General features: G+C 44.6%; 1 protein-coding gene across 6 annotated transcripts in view; it reads left to right on the top strand.

Annotated features, from left to right (window-relative positions):
- Frmd4b (FERM domain containing 4B) overlaps window positions 1-22,770 on the top strand; it is a 332,248-nt gene that overhangs the window by 261,559 nt on the left and 47,919 nt on the right. For all 6 annotated transcript variants that reach the window (XM_052719520.1, XM_052719515.1, XM_052719517.1 and 3 more), the window contains 2 exons: window positions 4,011-4,067; window positions 4,881-4,903. In XM_052719520.1, coding sequence (XP_052575480.1) covers window positions 4,011-4,067; window positions 4,881-4,903 — 80 coding nt within the window. The remainder of the gene's footprint in view (window positions 1-4,010; window positions 4,068-4,880; window positions 4,904-22,770) is intronic.

The raw sequence follows: 22,770 nt of genomic DNA, 5'->3' as shown, positions 1-22,770 counted from the left end.
GCCATGATGGGAACATGTTACCTCAGAGAAATCAGCTAACACTGGAGCTGGGAGCTTCTCCTAACCCTTGGGTTGCAGTTGTAAGATACCTACACTTACTGGCACAGCACACTAGTGTGTGTGTGTGTGTGTGTGTGTGTGTGTGTGTGTGTGTGTCCCCATCCTAAGTGCACAGCATCAGAAGGCGTGTGCTATTTTTCTCTTCTGATGTCGGCACCCTTGTCACCGGGTTGAGATAAGATCTATCTGGTTCTCTCCATATTCCCCTTTGTACTTGATGAGTGATGTATGAAGAGATAATATTCACATCATCCCTGTGAGGATGTACTTATCCTATCCTGTTTCCAATTGAACCTTCATTTCATTAATTGAGATTATTATGTAGCTCAGTGGTAGAGCACTTACCTAGCGTGCATAAGACTCAAGTTTCATGCCCAGAACCATAAATTCAAGATCAATAACAACAAAGTATATTAGTTTCCAAATCTATTAGTATTGTAATCATTTGAAACAGTAATTTTCTCTCTCATTTTGGTATTTGTTTTCTTATTTACTTGGCAGCACTAAGGTCAAAACCCAGGCCTCATGCATGATAGACAAATGCTCTACCACTGAGCTGCAGCCTCAGCCTCGTGTACATTTTTTGTTGATTTTTACAACTTTTTTAAAAATGTAAACTTATTCTTAAAATAGATAATTAGCAAAAGATTGGGAAACATACTGACCTCACCCCACAGTTTGTCAGAATACAGCAGACTGTTATAGTGTAGAATATGTTTCCATGAAATGCAACATCCATCTAGGATGAACAGAATGAGTCCTCAGAAATGCCTTCCTGTTCTACTATAGAAAGTGTGCTTGCTGATAACATACAGTTTTGTTGTCAATGGAGATGACATTCTGAGTCGTTTTCCACGGTCTTGCCTGAGCCCACTTTTTACCCAAAGCATGCCTTTGGAAGATTGCTAGAGATTTGGTAATGAAATTGTGGGTTAGCGGGAATAGAATAGAATGGGAAGAACACAGGACAGGATGTCTGGAGCCACAACCTACAAGGAGATTGGATGCTACAGTGCATTTCCCCGATCTTCAGGGATGACTGAACCCATTGGGTCCTGTTTCACTCAGTTCCCTCTCTAGTTCTAGGACTTTTTCTTTCCTTTAGTCCCCTTAATTGGGGACCTAGAATTCAACCTGGTGGTTGAACTGCTAACACAGCTCCGAAGCACCAGGCTGCTGTCTCAGCTTACCTTTGGGTGTTCAGCCCCATCATCTGGCTCCTGTCTCTGGCTCTGTTTGTTGCTGGCAGTCATGGAAACCCACTGAAGGATGTCCTCACCTTTCTCTGTAAGGAGATCCTCTCAAGTGTTAGCTTGCCCTGTATCCGATTACCTCTGTTGCCATGGTTGGAGATAAAAGAACTCTTCTGCCCTGGGCAGTCTACAGTTTTTAAACAGTGTTGATACTCCAGGCATGTGGATACTTCAGTCTTAATTGACTTTTGCCAAATGGAAGTGCTGAGAACTGGACGAATGGGCTGTTCTTGATGGATGCATTGTTTAATGAACTCCATGAATTAGTCAAGTGACAGTGATCAGTATTAGGGTTCATAATGGTTTGCCTTGGGTATCTAGAACAGGTATATGTATATGTTATATGTAAGGTGATGTGGAGAACAAGAATTATAAAACAAAGTGGGGCTCTTGCCAAACTGTGTGTTGGAGACATTCCTTCACCTGTCCTTCCTCTTCCCCTTCCCCTCCGAAACTGGATTTGGGCTCCTTTAACTAAGACAGGCCAAGGGTGAGCTGGTGTTTGCAGCCTGCACATGGTGCCGTCTGAGCCTGGTACTGTCTCTCTATGCTTCAGTACCTCCTTTCAGCATTTTTAATATTTAATGACCCTTCCAAGGTAGGGAATTACTTGGCAGCTCCCCCAGGGATATCTGCTTTAGGTATCTATCCTTTTTTATCTGTCTGCTGAACTTCCATTTGCTAACTCAAAAAGGTGGTGTCTGGAATGGTTTTCAGATGACTCATCTAAGGTTTTGATGAGGCAAACGGAGTCCGTGGGAATCCAGGGAGTTGGTAGGACTTTTCAACTTCTTTTATTCATCCTTGGCTTTTGTAATACTCCAAATAGTACACCTTTTCTCATCTCTCAACTGTTGAGTTCTGGCCCATTTTCAAGCTCGAGCATTTGTTGTTGTCCTCTGCTCCTTCTCCAGGAGTTTCTTTGGGTTTGAATTTAAGGAATTTGACCTTCCTAGAATGTAATCTAATCAATACCCACCTCACCTGGCGGATTAACCACTCATCATTTCTCCCATTAGAAGGCCAATGTCTTGCTGGGAACACAGAGAGCCATTGATTCCTGAGCTCAGGCTGGCTTCTCTTTGATTTTATAATCAGTTCCTAGAGATTGTAGGCGAGCTTTGAATTCCAAGGTTTGGGGTCTGGGAGCTCTTGAAACAAGCCTTTGAAGCAGATTTTCTGCCTTGGGTTTGAGAAGGGAGGACCCAACTGGTGTTGATGGGGGAATGAAGTTGTTTTCATGTTCTAATATAAGGAAACTGATAATTATCACTGCTAGTGTAACACCTTGGGGTTTTTCCTTTTTCTCTTCTTTGTTTTTGTCTTTCATGTTTTAATGGGGGGCGGGGTTGTGTCAGAACAACCATAGGGAGCTGGTTCTTTCCTTACCCTCCTGAGTCTCAGGGCTGGACCTCAGATCAGCAGGCCTGCTTCCCTACTTCCTGATCCATCTCACCGGTTCTGCTTTCCCTTGTCGATTCGTTCTATGGCTTCTATAAGAATTATTATTAGTTTGTTTTCTGTTTGAGAACTCTAAGCAAGTTAATGCTAAGAGACAACCTTAATCTTTCCAGAAACCCTCACCAAGGGTAGTGCCCCTGTAAACCTCCTATTGTACAATGACCTAACCCGTTTAGTGACTCCCAGCGATGGGTTTGGATAACTAACAATTGCCACAGTTCAGGTTCAACAGATAAAAGGGAGGAAGAAAGAGCACCAGGCAGTTCCTAGGCCTTTAAACATTGTGCACTTTCAAGTGCTGAGGACTCTGTACTTAACAGGGAAGGCCTTGGGTGCATTATTTCTGTACATGCTAATCCTTACAAGCTCATATACCACCACCACCACCCCCCACCCCACCACCACCCCCGCAACCTTAAATTTGAAGTTTCTCTGTTCCAGCTTACTGTTGTAAGACTACATGGTACAGTACTGCCATTTACACACACCACGCATTTAAAGATGTGAAGGTGCAGGGAATATTTGTTCACCCACGTTTAAACATGACTCCTAACAAAAACACTCTTGTTAATCAAGCTCCAGAACCCCATTTTTCCCTGGGATCTTGAAGAACGAAGAAATAAAAGAATGGAAAAGTGATGAATTTGAGTTCATCAAACTTTCAGAGCAACAGAATTACAGACGTCTTCCAATTTACTGTTACTGGTGTTTAAGACTTCTCATTCTAGCAAGGATGGAACAAATATTAACTCAATAGTACATTACTGACAACCAAGTGAAATTATGCCTTAATAATGCTTGCATCATGTTTATGCTGCAGTAACCATGCTGTGACTTGGAGAGGGGAAATTATCTCAGGAAAAAACAACAAAAAAAATAATAATACAGAAAAATCTGCAAAGCTTAAAAAATGAATTTGCAGAGATAAAAAATATTCAAATATTTCCACTTAAAAATTGTCTAAATTTTTAGCCTGCAAGTTATTTGTATTTTCTAAGTAAAATTTCCCTACCCAGTGAACACACACACACACACACACACACACACACACACACACACACTCCTCCCAACCCTCCTTGAGGTCTCTCTATTCACCCCCCTCTCTCACAATGGTATGCTCTGCATTTGATCGTAAACTGGAGGTGCCAAGCTGTGACAGCTTCTTCAGCTCCACGGCCATTTGCTCCAGCTCAGGGTAGGAATGTGTTCAGTGATGATCTCCTCTTCCATCCACAGGGGCAAATTGAAGTAGACAGTGAAACCATCTTCAAGTTGGCAGCTCTGGTGTTGCAGGTAAGAATTCACTCACCACTTCTAACCAGCTCCCTTTTGTTTCTTGGTATCTAGTTTAACTGCCTGCAACTCTGAAACTCTTGCCAGGCCAGAACCCGATGGGTTTTTCAAACCACTAAACGGTTTTTCAGTGAAAGCTGTGACCTGCTGAATTCTGTTTTCAGATCATTTGCATGAACTAGCATGTGATAATGTTTCTCAAAGACACGAAGAAGTTTAGACTGCACCAAGGGAAGATTTCAGCCTGTATTCCTGGAAAAAGGACTCCCAGTTACTTGAACTTGGGAGGCAACAGTTGTTAGAACAGCTGTAATTTTCATTTAAATTTAGCAACTTTTGTACACGTTTTCTTGAGGTTGTGTAAAGAACCCTTTAATTCTTAAAGGCGCTGGCAGCTGAAAAGCGAAGTCAGTTCCTGTACTTGTTTAAAAAGTAAAGAGAAAGCAAATAATGTGTATTGATTTACCTGGGTCAGAGTCTAAAAAGTGCATCCTGTCTAAAAAAAAATCCGGCACTGCAATGCAAGTGTTTTTATCCTGTGGTCTTAGAAATGCAACAGAGAAATGATTATCTGTGCTTCATATAGACATATGAAGAATATATAATATACATATAAGTCACTTCTGTTAATGGTAAGACACGTCTCATGTATACTCGTATTTTCTTATCAATAGTGACCATGTGGGTAGTGCTCCTTAAGTACCTTTCTTAACAAGAAGCTCTGGGTTTTGTGAGAGGGAAAGTAACCAAGAATAAATCATTCATTGAGCTTAGCATAAATACATATTGATCATGTCTTTATTTTTATTTCAGGAAAGCAAGGGAGATTATACCAGGTAATGATTCCTTTTCTGATCTTACTATGTAGAACGAGGTTCCCCAGTTGTGAAATGAGTTACTTTAAATAATAATGGATGCAAAATGAAAAGAGAGGGGATCTGAGGCCGGAGCCTCAGATCTCCTCTTCCTTCACATAGAGACCTATTCTTTTGGTGAATGACTTGAAGAATGAAACTTTCTCACAATTTTTAAGGGCAGAGTGACAGAAAATTATAATCAGAAGCCCTCCAAAGTTCTAGTAGTGTACCACATCAGTTATTGAGATGAAGAAATCCATGAAAAGCTTTGCTAAATTGTGCTTTTTTTAAAAGTATATAATGATGCTGTGTGTAAAGGGTTCTAACGTATGCAGACACAGATTAAATCCATCAGCTGCTTAGTTAAGGGATTAATAGGGGCTTTCTTTTGCAGCTGCCCTGAAGGGGCCTCACCCTTCATACACTTGACCTAGCTGCTGTATTGTTGCCACACAGACACTGGGGCTAAGTTCCTCGCTGGCCACATCAGCAGAGATTGTTTGTGTGAATTCACCCTCGCCGGTGCAGCGGTCCTAGGTAGAAAATCGGACATTGTCAAAGCTGGAGGGGAGCCTCTGATGGGAAGCAGTACCCAGGTCAATGACCCACTGAAAGTCTGGTCTCTGCCACGCTAGCATTCCACTTCTGTAAACTTCACCCAGAGATTATTTACAGATCGCCTGGTACTCATTCCCAGCCAAGTCTTTGAATAACGTGCTCAGTAATGGACTGATAAAATAATGCCTTCCAAGCTTGATGGCTTCCTGTCCTTGAGGAATAATCCACTCTCCTGAGTGATAGAGTAGGGGTTTCCACTTAACACCCCATCATTCAGTTACTCACCACTCCCCCTCATTGAGAGCATTTGATGTGTGTGTGTATGTGTATATGTATGTTTGTGTGTATTGTTGTATATTCATTATACATGGGGACTGATTCCACAGCATTTCACAGCACTAAATCTCCCTCATCTTGTCTTTATGCCCCTATTTCTAATCCCATTAATCTTCTCAATCTCTCCTACTTTCATATGTACATATACTCATACATGTATATGACTTTGTGTATCCATAAAGTCTGTGGTTGTATAGGGCAGTTATGAAGTCAGTTTATGATGGCTTAGGCTCTGTCATGTGGATCGCCTACTCTCCCTTCCCCACTCCTGACTCTGTGGGATCTGAGCAGGTGTCAGACACCCTAAGCCTCAGTTTTCTCAGGAGACAAGGGCAGCCTAGCCTGTAGGAGTAAGGGCAGCCTAGCCTATAGGACTGCTGTGAATGAAATTTGGGAAGGTCGCTGGGGCAATGTCTACAGTCGTCAGCTCTGACTACACCTCAAATGTTACAGTGGTTACTGTCCCCTTACTCAGCGTCAAAATTCTGTGTGGTGTCATGGCTACTTCTGAGAAGAGTTGTGGAATAAAGGTGGGTCCGTGAAAGCTGTGACAACGTGTTCAGGGACAAAAAGGGAAAGATTTGTCTCACCAACTTTCCTTGGTGAGAGCCCAGGACCTGACAGAGAAGGAGGCTGCCAGGGACTCACCTGGAGGGATGTGGATAGTTCAGCCTCGGATGGCACAGCTGCTCTAGCTGACTTTGCTCCGACCAAGTCTTATCCAGTCCTTCCTTGTGTCCAGCTGGTTTCTAGCAGTTTCCTTGAGGAGCCCTAGGCTGAAGATAGGTCACACACTGTCTTGAAATTATCCGCCTCTGCCGAACAGTAGAGAGAACAGGGAACTGAGGCTTGCACAAAGTCAGTGTCACCCCAAATGAGGCTGCGTTTCCTCATCTGTGAGTTGGGGTCTGGAGGAAGTTAGTGGTGTGGAAGAACTATAAATGACAAAGACATTAATTATTGAGAGCAAGAGTGAAAGACTAAGAAGCCCGAGCAGCTGTCGCTGAAGGTGACGATGGACCAGAATCCATTACCACCCAGCCCTGTCTAATCTCCTCCCGGTGGGCAGTGTATGGTCTTCTGCCGAACATTTTTATAGAACTAATCATGTAGAAAAATCAGGCAAAATAAAGTACGACCAGGGAATGTCATCATGGTTAGAGCAAAGACTATAGAGGCAAACGGACTCTGCCATGGACTGCCTGTGTAATCTAGAAAAAAATTACTTCCTCTGAGTCTTAGTTTCCTGGTGTGTAAAACGGGACTTCTAATCATCGTAAATAGGCCGTAGGTTGGTGGGAGGATTAAATTCCTACTTGTGAGATGCCTAGGGCTGTTCCTGTAGTCATTGCTTCAATATCCCATCAGAATTTAGCTGTTGCTTGCTGGTCCTGTTTCTGTTGTTAGACAGCGAGCGTCTCGTGTGGCCTAAGCTTGCCTGACACTCACTGCATAGCCATAGATGACCTTGACCTTCTGATCCTCCTGTCTCCCCTTCTCCGTTGCTGGGATTGCAGGCATGGCCATCATATCTGCCTAGTCGTCCATCAAACTGATGGACATATGTACCGTTCCCCTGATACACTTGTGAGTTGTCACTTAGATTTTAGCTGCTGTAAACAATGCCAGGGGCGGTGGGGGGCGGGGACATCTGTGTATGTCTGAAATTATTTGTGTGGTTTTTTTTTAAGACTACAAACTTTACTTATTTATTTATTTATTTATTTTACGTTCATGTTTTTATAGGGGGATATCACAGCTCACATGTTGTCATCAAGCTTGGTGGCATTCATGCTTGAACCATTTCCCCCCTTGGTTAATAGCTCTCAGGCATCCAGAGGAGTTCCTTTCCCATGGGAAACAGGCATTTTTATAACACCACCATAAATTGGGAATATTCCCTCCCCATTTGAAGGCAGGTGTTAAGCATACCCTTGTTCTGACCCCTGCAGTGAGGTGAAAATTGAAGTCACTCATTCTCCACTTACAAACCGAAGCGTCCCACCACTTAGTTATTCGGTAATGCTAGGCTTTCAGGCTCTTAAAAACAGAACCAAACAAAACCCCTTTGCCTTTAGGAACTCACTTGTGGCTGGCAGCTCAGAGATAAAGCCTGGCTGGGTCAGCTTGCAGGAATTCTGCCTCTGTTTGCCTGTGTTGTGTTACCAAAGCGCTTGCTATCTTTACAGTGTAAGGACTGACTTAGAAGTTCAGAGCTGTCAGCTATTTAAAGCAAATGGAAGCCAGCACCCCACTCCTAATGCACGCTCTGAGAGCAGGGCTTCCTACTGTTTGCGATCAGGTTAACTTAAGTACTTACTCTAAAGGATCCCTGGCAGGAAGCGAAATAAGAAGGGTGGTGCGTGTTATTTTTAAAGGCATTCTGGAAGAAGAGTTTGAGCAAAGCCTGTTTGGGGGCAAAATAACATGGAGAACAGAAGGAGGAAGAAGAGCAAGCAGCAAGCAGAGGTGTGTGGTGTGGAGAAGTGGTTGGCATGCCAGGCTAGGGTGTTTGTATGCAGCGGGGAAACTAAGGTTTCGGAGGTAAACAACAGTGACCACGCATGGGCTTTTTATGTCAGTTTAAGAAAGCAACAGCAACCAGACAGCTCGCAGAGGTCAGGAGCTGTTCTGAGGGCCTGAGTGAGCCAAGGGGTATTAGTGATGCTCCAGAGCTTTGGAATTTAACCATTTGGTTTCAAATCCCTTGATGGATATAGTAGCTGCCCTGTCTGAAACTCCGTTTATCTTAATATTGAATATGTAACAGCAGCCTGCTGCGGCTGCTTTATTATTACCTCCACCCTCCTTGCAGCCCTGTGAAAATGGCATTATTGCTGTCCCACTTCACAGGTAAGGCCACCAAACTTTGGAGTCTTGGACAAGTCAACTGTGTTGCAGGTTTCCTTGAATCTCAAAGAAAACACAAACTTACTAGCATAGTAAAGATGTAAATTGACACTGAAACTGACAGAATTGAACACATCTGTCTCATCTAGGACAGGTCTTTAATGAAGCAATAAGATCTCACGGCAGCTGGAGAGATGGCTCAGTGGTTATAAGCACTTACTGCTCTTCCAGAGGACCTGGGTTCTATTCTCAGCACCCACATGGCCGCTAACAACAGTTTGTAACTCAGGTCCCAGGTGATCTAACACCCTCTCTGGCTTCCATGGGTATTGGAGTCATGTGGTATACAGACAGCCATGCAGGCATAACACCCATATGTGTAAAATAAAATCTTCCCTCTCAAACTTTTTAAAATAAGACCTGATGGTGTACGGAAAGAAATTCAGCATACCCACAGACAGACAGGAGTGTGTTTCTTCATGGTGTTTGCTTAAAGTTAAACACAGGGGCTGGATGGAGATGTCACCCTTTGGTAACATGCAAGAAGCCCTGTGTTCCGTCCCCAGAGCTGAATAAAACTGGCCTGTTGGTGCATTCTTGGGAGGTAGAAGCAGGAGGGTCAGAAGGTCAAGATCATCCTGGGCTGCATGGTTAATTTGAGGCCAGCATGGGCTACATGAGACCCTGGCTCAAACAACCAAAAGTCAAACCAGTTTCCCATATTTTCTCCAAGTTTTCAGTCTACTCATATACACTGAGTTCTCCAAGAAGGACCACACCAGCAATGTTTAATGTCTGAACAACATGCTGACCAGTGTGCTGTGGGCTTCATATCACTAGCCACAGTCCCGTGGGGCATAAGGGGCTTTGTGTTTTATAGTTTATGCATTCTGTACTTCAAAATACCTTAAACATCTGAAGGATGAGGTGCAAAGACAACAGAAGCCTAAGTAGGTCAATCCTGTTCTCTTGACCTATTGAGATTCTCTCCAGGAGAGTGGACCAGGCCAGGGCACTCACGACAACTATGTGAGCCTGGAGTGAAGTTCAGTATGGTGTTGACAGTAGCTGTCACAGACATTGACCAGTCAATCTTCCTTACCAGTAGAGAGTGGTGGACAGGAACTACGTATAGTCCTCAGAGGCAAGCCATCCCTGGAGCTAAGGATGATATGGTAGGGAAGGCATCTTGCATTCCTGCTGATACATGTCTGCATGTCTTTTGGTGTGGTTCTGGAAACACGGAGTCATAGCAGGAGCTGTAACATAACCCAGTGCTGCCAGCTACACCGATGTGGTTACCACAGCTAATCCACCTGTCGCTGGTGCGATCTGGATGGGCCGAGTAACCCGAGGCAGGAGGAAGTGACAGGGCTCCCAGGCCTCAGGTTGACTGTCCGTAATCTCGATTTCTCTAGCAGAAGGTTCCAGATTCTGACTTTCCGTTCTTTGGGAGAAACGAGCACTTGTGTAAACTCTTATTCTCCTGCCTCCGGTTTCCTAGCTCTGAATTTTAAGAATACAGATCAGCCCTGTTAACGGCATTCTCCATGTGCAGCCAATCTCTGAAACTTCCTCATTACACACATTGGAATTTCATAACTATTGAATAAGTAGCTCTCCAGAGCCCCTGTTGACTGTGGTTCCTCCTGCTCTTATCAATATGGTGAGAGCTAAAATATTTTTATTTAAAATATTTACAGACTTTTGTGTTAACCTGCTTTTCAGCCTAAACAGTTCTTATAGATTTTATTTTTCCTGCCAGCTATTAAGAGTTGACAGTGCAAAGCAGATATGACAAGCGTCCTCAGCAAGCTGGATAATGGTTAGGAAAATCTCTCATCACATTTTCATTCTTAATTGAAATTCTTTAGACTTAAAAAAAAAAGTTGAGAGTTGACCCTAGTCAAGCCTGCAACCTTACAAGTTTGGCCACAGAAGGAAAGGCAATGACAAAGGAGTTCTAGCTGACTGACAGAGCTTTCTAGAACACTAGCAGATATCCTTCGTCAGGATGAGTCTTTGATAGAGGGTTGAGAGAGGAAGAGTGTGACACCAGCAAACGTATGTGATGTTGGAAGAGGAATGTCCAGGTCATCTCCCACCAATTCTCAAACTGCTTCCAACACAGAGGTGGCAGGTCATTTGTGATTTCCTTCCCCCCTGTAGTTTATTACAGACCCTTAGGGTTACCAGATTTAGCAGACAGAAACCTAGAAGGCCAAGTTCAATTGGAATGTCATTAAACTAACAAATAATATCCAAAGTATCTATTCTGGCAACTCTAACTCGATTGTTTACTGAGCATTCTCCTCAATGACAATAATAATTCCCAGGCCAATAACACAGCGGTAAAGGTACTTGCCATCAAAGTGATAACCCGAGTTTAATCCCTGGGGCCCAAGCAGTGGAAAGAGAGAACCACACCCCCCAAAGACACAAAATAAATCCATGAATGTAATCTAAGACTAAGCATAATGATGATGGTTCACCTACCAGCCTGCTCCGAAGGTGAAGATAGAATGAAGTGTTTGCTAGGGTCTTATTTGGAGCACTGTGACAGGAAAGGAAGGCAAACGTTTAATGAGCACAAGCTGGTGCCATCCTAACATCTATTACAATATTCTCCAGAACAGCACGAACATGTCACCATCCCTCCTTTTAAAGCAAATTTGGAAGCTGGGGCATGGTGACACATGCCTTAACCCCAGTACTCAAGAGGCAGAGATAGGAGGATTGCTATGAGTTCAAGGCCAGCCTGATCTACATCGTGAATTCTGGGCTAGCCAGGGCAGCAAAGTGAGATTTTTGTCTCTAATAATAATGATGATAATAATAATTTGGGGCCGGGCGGTGGTGGCGCACGCCTTTAATCCCAGCACTCGGGAGGCAGAGCCAGGCGGATCTCTGTGAGTTTGAGGCCAGCCTGGGCTACCAAGTGAGTCCCAGGAAAGGCGCAAAACTACACAGAGAAACCCTGTCTCGAAAAAACAAAAAAAGAAAAAACAAAACAAAACAAAAATAATAATTTGGAAACTTGGGCTTACAAAGGTTAATTTACTTTAAAAGGTGTAAGGCTGGCAGGCTCAGCACCATGTCTGTCTTCATGACATGATACTTCCTGCCATGATGATAACAGACTAAGTTTTTTTTTTTTTTTAAAGATTTATTTATTTATTATGTGTACAGTGTTCTGTTTGCATGTATCGCTGCAGGCCAGAAGAGGGCACCAGATCTCATTACAGATGGTTGTGAGCCACCATGTGGTTGCTGGGAATTGAACTCAGGACCTTTCGAAGAGCAAGCAGTGCTCTTAACCTCTGAGCCATCTCTCCAGCCCCAGACTAAGTTTTTAACTGTAAGCCAGCCAGCCCCAAGTAAATGTTTTCCTCTATAAGAGTTGTCATGGTGTCTCTTCTCAGCATAAAAACCCTAACTAAGACACTAGGTGAGCACTCTACCAACTGAGCCTCACCCCTAGCCCTAAACCCACTTCTAAATCCCAAAGCTTATTGGTGCAAATAACAGGTGTAAGGCTGGCAGGTTGGTCGTTTGGTCTTTTTTCAAGGTATCCCTTAGTTGCTTTTGAGTCTGTGCTGGTGGAACAGGGGGTGACAGGAATGCACCTCAAGCCTCAGTTTACTTATCAGCAAATTAGAAATAGCACCTACACCTTGGGTTGGTATGAAGGCAAAATAAGTTCACATAAACACAATGCTGAGCATTCCTTGAGGAAGTAAGTGCCCAGGGTTGGAATCCTTTAGAGAGGATGATTGGATTTTTCTTTTTTAATTGTTCTGTGGGGGCAGAGATGAGAGATCCTAGGAAGCTGGAGACAAGAAGCAGCCTAAGACTAAATGCTCACACCTGAAGCCCCATGAAGGGGTTTTTCTTGTAGAGATAAAAAAGGAACCTAGCTTCAGCAGAGGTGCACACAGGTCTACTTAATTCTTTCTTGCTTTATACTCTGCAAATAGCTACAACCTGATTTGGCTTAACGTATGACCCAGAAGTGACTAAAAGGGGTTGGGAGGGAACTCCAAGAACGGTGAAACTCTACAACTTAGGAGAGTAGGAAGGACCCCATCTGTCCAGTCACTGGACTTTTCCCAGCCCCTCCCGGCCTCACCTTCCCCTCTTTGGAACTCTCTGCTCCTCTCCTCTCCTGTGGCTGAGCTCCAAGTCTCCAAGATCAAACTCTTTGGTCTCAAACCTGTTACTAGTTACCACCCGGCCTTGGCAAACCTTGAAACATGGCTGGGCCTCTTTCCTATGGTCCAGGTAAGTGAACAGAACTCACTGGGTCAGGACCTGGACCCAGTGAGTTCTGTTCACTTACCTGGCTGATTGGAACTGTGCTCTTTACATTTTTGGCCCATACAGGTATAAGATGAAGGCAGTGCATTATCTTAGCTGATACGAAATTGACTCAAATCTATAAAAATTATTTTTAAAAACTGGCTACAATAAATAATCAGAAATGGTACCAGGTTGTGGTGGCACAAGGCCTTCAATCCCAGCACTAGGAAGGCACAGGCAGGCAGATCTCTGTGAGTTCAAGGCTAGCCTAGTCTACATAGTACATTCCAGAATAGCCAGTGCTATGTAGGGAGATCCTGTCTCAAAAACTAAACAAACAAAATGGCATTAGGATCTGGGAATGCAGCTTAGTGTTATAGTGCAGCCTATGGCACACAAGGTCCTGGGTTCTGTCCCTGGCTGGGGTGAGAGGAAGGGAAGGGTCCTATATTTTCAGGTTAGGGATATAGACCAGTTGGTAGAGTGATGGCCTAGTATCCTTGAAGCTCTGTGTTCTCTTCCCCAGCACCCCATAAACTGGATCTGGTGGCATAAGCCTGTAATCCCAATACCTGGGAGGTAGAGGCAAGAAGCTGAGATGTTCAAGGTCATCCTTGGTTACGTAGAAAGTTGTCTGCCCTTGTTCAGGATTGACTTCGAATGAACTTGCTTCCTACAGTCCTCATCCTATCCCAGGCCTAGGTTCCCAGAACGGAAACATAGATAGGTCATAGGGGTAGGACCGTTACCATGTGTACTTTTGGTACGTGTCAGTATAAAAGCTGGGCATCAGGGATATTTTGTGTGGTCTGATGAGCTTCTGTGAGAAGTCGAACTTCTGGGCTTGGCTGAGTTTACACCGTGTTTTAAGATCACATTGAAAATAGCCATGACCTGGTGTTGTCATATATTTAAAACATTTTTCAAAAAAACCCTGAATTTGGACCTGGGCATAATTATACATGCATGCAATCCTAGCACTTGGGAGGTGGAGGCAGGAGGATCAGGAATTCAAGGCCAGCCTCAGCTACATGGCGGGTTCTAGGCTGGTCTGGCTGCGCTGCCCTACCCCTTCTCCCCCCCAAAAAAGGGTAAAAATTGACTGAATTTGATATATTTTGATATTAAAAGACATGCAGTCTGTAGTTTGGTTTGATTTGGTTGAAGAAATGCCGAGTGAGAGAAGGTAAGACATTAAGTCTTGTTACCTGTACTCAAATCCTTCATGCAGGTAGTCCGGTTTAAATTAATCCTGCTTAATCTAGTTTTAAAAGCAGGCTGTCACCACCCAAGAAACACACATTCTGATGGAATTCAACTAGGGCCACCGGAATAAGGAAATCTGAAGCCTCGTGCTAAAGGAGGTCTGTCTTCCCCTTGCCAATGCTGTCCCTTCCTGGTTTTCTGTCCCCTCCTTGAGGACCCTGGGAGAGGTGACAGCAAGTGTCTAAAGCATGTGGGGATGATAATGTTCACAACACGACCTCAGACCAAGGGTTTGATCCAAACTTTGCCACCCTGTGACCATGGGCTGTTGTCCTCTAGGACTGCCTTAGGAGATTGAGTGATGCCATCATGCTGTGTCCCTGCTAGGTCACCCAGAGCTTCCTGAAATTGCCCTCCTGTGGTGGGCACTCTAAAGCCTGGGTCAGCCCTCCTGGCCGTTTCTCTCATTTCAGATACGTGTTTCCTGACACTGTCCATATAACCTGTCTTTGTGTTGTGTTTATTCTATGGCACCAATTCCTAACCCACTCGATAGGTACAGATTGCCAGCCTTTGTGATTTAGCGGGTCTTGAATGGAGCCTGAGAACCTGAATTTTTGTATGTTTGTTTGTTTGAGACAGAGTCCCACATAAGTCAGCGAAGGCCCTGACTCACCTTGTAGCCGAAATGGCTTTGAACTTTTGATTTTCCTGTCTCTGTCTCCAAAGTGTTGAGATTGCTGGTGTGTACCACCACATCTGGTTCATGCAGTGTTGGGAATGGAACCCAGAACCTCATGCATGCTAGACAAGCACTCTTCCAACTGAGCCACATCTCCATACCCAGAACCTCATGCATGCTAGACAAGCACTCTTCCAACTGAGCCACATTTCCATACCCAGAACCTCATGCATGCTAGACAAACACTCTTCCTACTGAGCCACATCTCCATTCCCAGAACCTCATGCATGCTAGACAAGCACTCTTCCTACTGAGCCACATCTCCATACCCAGAACCTGAAAGTATGACAGGTCAGAGATGCTTGTGCTGTGTCCTGATAAAACTACAGCAAATTAAAAATACAATTCTGGGCTGGAAAGATGTTAAGAACACTTTTCTGTTCTTGCAGAGGATCAGGTTTGGCTCCCAGCACCCACGTCATACTTTACAACCATCCGTAACTCCAATGCCAGGGGATCCAAAGCCCTTTTCTGCATTTCTCAGCCACCAGGCAAGCACGTAGTGCACAGACAGACAAAACACTCATACATGTAAAATAAAAATATCAAATCTTGTTTTTTTTTCGAGACAGGGTTTCTCTGTGTACCTTTGCGCCTTTCCTGGACTGTAGACCAGGCTGGCCTCGAACTCACAAAGATCCACCTGCCTCTAAAAATATCAAAATCTTAAAAAAAAAAAAAAGTAAAAATACTTCTCAAAATTTTTGGGTTTTGTTTTTCTGAGACAGGCTTTCACTATGTAGCATGTGCTGGCCTTGATCTTACAATCCTCCTGCCCCAGCTTCCAGAGTACTGGTATTTCAGGAGTATGCTACTCTGTCCATTTATAATTGCATTTAGTATACCTAACCTTCTAAGTGTCATAGGCTAGCAACCCAGTACTGGTTGTTTACTGTGCCAGCTCCATAGCTGAGTAGGACCCACAGCTTGCCACTGCTGCCCAGCAGCATGAGACAGGAGCCGACCTAGCCAGGGAAAAGGTCAACACTGAACATCTAAATCATGCTTTCACACCATGCCAAATTGAAAACTTGTGAGTTGGTCTTGTGTCAGGGATTGTGTGTGTTGTGTGTTTGGCACATTTACCACCCTTTTCTCTAGGAACTAGTAAATGGATATATGAGAAGGTCTGGGGCTGTGGCTCGGTAGAGTGCTTGCCTGGCATCTGCAAAAACCTGGGCTTGATTTCTGAACTCCTGAAACAGGCTGAGGTGGGCCATGCCTGTCATGCCAGGAATGGGAGGAGAGAGGGAGAGGGGGAGGGAGAGAGAGAGAGAGAGAGAGAGAGAGAGAGAGAGAGAGAGAGAGAGAGAGAGAGAGAGAGAAAGAGAGTCAAGATTAAATGAGGCAGGATAATAAGCTAAATATACTGCTGAAGGCCAAATTCCACAGATTACTGAAAGAAATGGGGATTTATTTATTTACTTATCTTGCAGGGTTAGGAATCAAGCCCAAGCCTCATACATGCTAGACAAGCATACGAACCCTGGGCCACATGCTCTCCCATGACACAGGATTTTATAGGAGGGGCAGCGTTCTTTCTGCCCAAGAGGAAACTGGAGTGGACCCTTTGGCGTTCAACCCCCGGGTGTCCATCCATACCTGCCTAGCAGTTAAGGAACTGTGTCTCTAAGGAGTAGCCAAGACCCTTGTAGTAATCGCACCATTCTGTAAGGTTATCCTTACACACTGGCTCCAGCGAGGACAGTGTTTGGATTGGTCTCTGCTGCACCTGTTGGCCAGACATGAAAGTAGACTTTTCTAACTGTCAGGGTTATTAAACCTCTCCCATTTGTTTATGAGAGCTGGAAACCTGGTAGGGGTGGCATAGGGTTTTCGCACATACAGAGAAGAAGGGGACCCCTCAGCACATCATCCGCAAGGCCATGCCAAGGCCTGGAAGGCATTGGGTACCAGTTCCGTTCTCCAGCACCACATCTTTGATTGTGTGGACCACAGGATTAAATAGAATTCCCAGGTGGATGACTCCGCTCCATCCCTGGAGGCCTGTTTGCAACCCTTCAGTTCATTTCTGATAGTTAGGATAGATGGTACACTTACAGGCAACAGGCCTCAGACTAGAGTGTTTACACACATACTCTGTGTGTGTGTGTGTGTGTGTGTGTGTGTGTGTGTGTGTGTGTGTGTGTGTGTTCCTTTAGATAAGGTCTAGCTCATGCTGGCTTAGAATTTGAGGTTCTCCTCTCTCAGGTTCCCAAGTTCTGGGATTCTAGGCATGTGTTCTCATAGGAAGCTCAACCAGGTAATTTAACTGTAGTTTTTTTTTACATCCACATATACATTTTGAACTATGTTTGGGTGTCAGTGTCAAAAGAGGTTCATTCCCAAGTAAACTTTTTTAACAGATTTATTGTTTTTTATTTCTGTGTGCGTGTGTGTGTATTTGCATGTGGTTTTTTATTTCTGTGTATGTGTACCTGCCCTAGTGTATGTTCATATATGAATGTGAGTATCTGTCCACAGGATCCAGAAGAGGGCACTGGATCCCCTCAAGCTGGAATTACAGTTGTGAGCCACTCAACATGGGTGCTGGGAACTGAGCTCTGGTCCTCTAGAAGAGCAGGAATCCTTCTGAATCACTGAGCCACCTCACCAGCCCCTCAGATTAACTTTGGAAGAGTTACTTCTTTTTACATGAAGTTTCTGCAGGCATTCCTGCTTGGTCCCTGAGTTTAAACTTGTACCTTTTTATGCACCTTAGCTTTGGGTTTCAAGGGCTATGGCGGTGATAAGGTAAAATGTGGGGCCTGGGCTTTGCTTTGTTTTTTATTTTATTTTATTTGTGGGGGACAGGGTCTCAAGTGTCCTGGGATGGCTTCATGGACTACATCACTCGGGATGACCTTTAACTTCTGCGCCTCCTGCTTCTGCTGCGGGTCTCTTGTGCCATGCTAGAGATTGAACCCTGGACTTCATGCATGTTAGGCAAGCGCTCTACCAAGTGAGCTATGTGCCCAGCCCAGTTTTGTTTTCTTTCAACTGCCCTAGAAACCCAGGTTTCCCCCACACCAAGCATGAACAACAATGATTGTTTTGTGCTAACAAGTGCAGTGTGTTAATTGCCGGCACTCCCTTCCAGGCCAGCCTCTGATGGCAGGTGGCTGAGAGCAAGCTTGCAATTTGCCACAAGCAGGTGCTCACAGTTGCTGGGGTGGCTCTTTCCTACACACCACACGTGTACTTCAGCCCATGCAGAGGGTGGCTTTGGTTTTCCCAGCCTTGTGGCTTCCTTGAAAAGGATTGGGGATGTCACATTCCAATCGGGGCTTTCTGGGGTCCATGAGGAAAAACATACAGCTCAGGAAAAGAAGCTGGGAATTTGCAGAGAAATCATTACTTGAATGATGGCTTCCGCGGGGAGTCAGAACACCTCCCTTCGGGAATGTAGAAAGAGAATGCGGGAATGCCTAAGGGCAGGACTCACACTGGTCAACCAAATAAAATGTTAGCCTGTCCTTAAAAAAAAATTTAATCACATTTTATTTATTTTGCGTACACGTTTATGGGTACATAGAACACATATGCCACATTACACTTATGGAGGTCAGAGGAAAACTTCTTGGAGTTCTCCACCATATAGGTCCGGGCATCTAACTCAGATCATCAGGCTTGGCAGCAGGACCCTTTGACAGATGAGGCATCTTGTGGACCTGCCAGCCTGTTCTTTCAACTCCCCTGAAATGACAGAGAAAAACCTGTTGGTGTGATCACTGAGAGACAAGGAGTGTAGTTGCTCTTTGGGCTTTCTGTCTGACTGGGACCTTGAGAAAGCAGTACCTCATGACAGTTCTGGTCAAGTGCATCTCTGTAATCACATATCTATCGCCATCAGGGTCAGGAATGTCTAGCCAGGGTGAGCGGATTTATTGCTAGTGAAAGGCAGAGACATCCCCAGGAGGTCTCCTCACCTCCCCATCTGCTCTCAAGCCCTCTGTCTGCACTCGGAGGTTGATCCAGGTTCATGTAAACAGTGCTGCCTAGACAGTCGAAGTGAGGGGCCCTCTGCTCTGAAGCCAGCTCTAGCTGTCCCTGCAAGCTCCATGGCTTCACTGGGTTCCAGACTCCCAGGCAAAGTCCCCGGGAGGGTGAGCAAATAATGACCCAGCCACTGTGGTGCACTCAAACGTGAAATCCTGTTTGGTCCTAAATTCTGAACACGATCGGAATTAACCCTCTGGAGTAATGTTCCCTTGCTGGATTCGCTTCTTGTTCTGTGGGGTCCCCGCCCCCTCTGGCTTGTCTATCACGGCACTCCCGTTATAAATGGTAGCTCACCCTTTATCAGCCCTTCACCCACTTGCTGGTCATGTTTGATAGGATTTGTGGTGAATTACTACACTGAAGAGCGTGTCAAATGCATGGGCTGTATACAGAACAAGTTAGAAATAGCACGTCCACAAAACCACAGCCCCTGCCCCCATCCCATGCCAATACAATGCCATGTCTGTTCTCGGAGGCATTCGCATTCTGTCAGGTTTCATTTTGCTTGCTTTGGACCTTCTGTATATGGAATTGTAAAATTGTTTTGAGACAAGGTCTCAGTATATAGTCCAGGCTGGCCTTGAACTTAGAATCCTCCTGTGACAACCTCTCAAGTGTTGGGATTACAGGCATTCACCGCCGTACCAGGCTGTGATGTTTATTTGCCCAGTATCAATCAGATTCATCCATGTTATATGTGGCTAAACTGTATTTTCTTTGCTATGTGCTATTCAATTACATGAATAAACTGCAATTTCATCATGTCTACTATTAGGAGATGTTGGGGAGGGGTTGTTTTGTTTTGTTTTTTGTTTTTGAGATAGGGTCTCATGTTTCCTGGCTGGCTGGGAACTCATTATATAACTGGGATGACTTTGAACTTCTGACATTCCTTGCTTTTACCACTAGCATTCGAGGACTACAGGCATGTGCTGTCACCCCCCATTTTTTGGAATGTCAACAACCAAACCCAGGGTTCACATGTGCTAGGCAAGCATTGTACTGAGTTACATTCTCAGCCCGTATTATCAGATGTTTGCATTGATTTCTTCCTTTTCTTTCCTTTTCTTTTTGTCTTACTGTAAACAGTGAAGCTGTAAACCCCACTCAAGTGTGTATGTTTCTAGGTATACAAATTTCCAAACATTCTTACTAATTTACCCTCACAGTAGCCTGGATCAGAGCTCTCTTTGACTTTTATCTAGGGATAATTTAGATAGAATCAGAGTTTCAAAACCCTGATTGTCTGGCATCTATCAGGAGCTCACAGAAGGTGCAATTTGCTTTGACCCAGAACTCTAAAGTTGTTGAATATTTTTCTTCCACCCGTTGGCCATTTGGGTTTCTCCTTTGCTGCAGCTTGTTGAAGGGCTGGCCTCGTTTATCTGCCAGGCTGTCTGCCTCAGTCCTCCTTTGAGTCTTCCATTGGCTTTTGTTGTTGTTGTGAATGTTAAATGTCGAAGCTCAGCATGCCTCTGTATCAGCAATGACTCTCTGGAAGTGTCCTGTGCTAAGTAAGTCTGTGCAGGAAAGTGGGGGTCACATGGTTACAGAGTGTTCTGCACAGCACACCAGATTTGAAACTTGTAAAAGGAGACCTTTGGGATGTGAACGAACAAGTTCTTTCCCGGGAGTGTGTGTGTTCCGCAAGCGCCCTGATTGTATGCTTGTGGAAATACTTACCTGTCCCCTTCATCCAAACACTACTAACAATTTACACTGGTAATTAATTATCTTAAACTGGAAGCCAAGTTAAGCTGAGAAGACACACACACACACACACACACACACACACACACACACACACACATTTCCGGGGAGAGACTGCAGATTAACAATAGTAGTCTGCTGCTGTGTTTGATATGGACAGTTGTTGAGTTAAATTCTGATATTTTATATAAAACTCTGCAGAGTTGGACTTTTGTTGTTGTTGTTGGTTCACTTACTTGTTTGTTTTTAAACACAATTGTCAGGCAACATTCCTACCTATTTATCAAAAATTAACTCTCTGAGTTTGGCAAAATATGATCGCTTTTCCCCAGTACCCAATCTCTCTTTCATGCGATTAGAACTTTGGGGCTGCACATGATGAAAAGCACACAGCCAGCCACCCTTGCTACTAGCACACCGTTGAACAGTGGTCAGCTGGATTAATGAGGGAAGGGAGTGGATTTCGGCTTCTGCCATGGCAGAGAATGGGTGCTTCTTCATTCTTTATCACGATGTGGTGATGCCCTGAATTGGGCCATGTGAGGCTGGCCACACTTCAGGGATGGCAAGGTAGCCAGAGAAGAGACTGAAATCTTCCATGTCCAGGTCTAACTTTACGGAAAGAAAAGTCAGCAAAAAGTGAGCTGCAACTTCCCTTTAGACATGTGATCAGCGTTGCCAGAGAATTATTTAATAAATTACATGACATGTTCTATTCCTTAGCAGTCTCAGGTAATTTTGCCAAGTGTAAGTTAATGTGTTTTATATGTATGTGTGTGTGCGTGTGTGCATGTATGTGTGAACGTGCACATAGAGGCCAGAGGTCACCCTCAGTATCACTCCCCGGAAACTATCCACCATGTTGTTTGGAGACAGGGTCTCTCACTGTCCTGGAGCACACCAAACAGACAAAGTTGGCTGGCCAGGGAGCCCCAGGGGTCTGCCTGTCTCTACCTTCCCAGCACTAGGATTGCAAACATGTACTGCTGTGTCCAACTTCATTATGTGGGTTCTGGGGATCACACCCAGGTTCTCCTGTCTGCGCAGCAAGCACTTTAGCAGCAAACTATTCCCCCAGTGTGTTTTAAGCATGTTTAAGGCTACTGGGCCAAGTGGGGTTTTTGGTATATTAGGTGTAGTAAGTAGTACAGTTTTGAGTTTTGAGATTTTCAACTTACGGTGGGATCATGTTATCTTCTTCTTGAGGTTCCCCTTTTCCCATGCTCCAGTGTCTCCTGCTGTTTGGCCGTTTCGGGGTTCGCTTTTTGGAGTAGTCCCTTGGTGCATCCTAGGCTTACCTCAAGCCCATGATCCTGCTTCAGCCTTCAAGTGCTGGTGTTACAGGCACACCCAACCCCACACCACACCCAACACCTGCTTGATTTTCTAACGCCCGTCTTTTTGTGTGGCTCACATTACCCGTTTGCATCTGAGATCTCCAATGTTTATAGTTGGAAGGACATGAGAAAATGAAGCCTTCGTGTGTAAAAAGGTATGCTTCAAAGAGCAGTAAGATAGAATTCTCAGAATTCTTTTCTTTCCCGTGTTTTATTATTTAAGAGCAGGTCTTACTGTAGGCCTAGGCTGGCCTGGCCTGCAAATTACTGTGTAATTTAGGCTGGCCTCAGACTTGGGAACCTCCTCAGTTTCAGCCTTCCTAGTGTGTGTGTCATCAGACCTGAAATCTGTGGTGGCAGCACTTCCTCTTCCTCTTTCTCCTCTTCCTCCTCCTCCTCTTTCTCCTCCTCTTCCTCCTCCTCCTCTTTCTCCTCCTCTTCCTCTTTGCTTCATTTTCTTGGTTTCTTTTGATGCTGTTGCTTGTTTTGCTTCATTTTTGAAGCAGCATCTTATGTAGCCCAGGCTGGCCTTGAACTCACTTTGTACCAAACTACTGATCCTCCTGCCACTAGCTCCCAAGTGCTCCGATTAAAGACATGCACCACACCCCCAGATTGTTGGGAGGACAGTTGTTTTCCAGTGATCCCAGTGGTCTCATACACACACTAGGCAGGTACTCTGTCCCTGAGCTATGCACCCAGCAACCTCAGATTTTTTTTGTAATGTTCTAATTCAGGGTTTCTTAAGCTTGGCTCTATTAACAATGGAATGGAGCAGTTCTTTGCAGGTGGGGGCTATGCTGTGC

Source organism: Peromyscus californicus, unplaced genomic scaffold (genome assembly GCF_007827085.1).
Source record: "Peromyscus californicus insignis strain IS unplaced genomic scaffold, ASM782708v3 Scaffold_6__1_contigs__length_162567912, whole genome shotgun sequence".
NCBI lineage: Eukaryota > Metazoa > Chordata > Mammalia > Rodentia > Cricetidae > Peromyscus > Peromyscus californicus.
The sequence above is the reverse complement of the archived record's forward strand: the minus strand, read 5'-3'. Positions and strand labels throughout refer to the sequence as shown.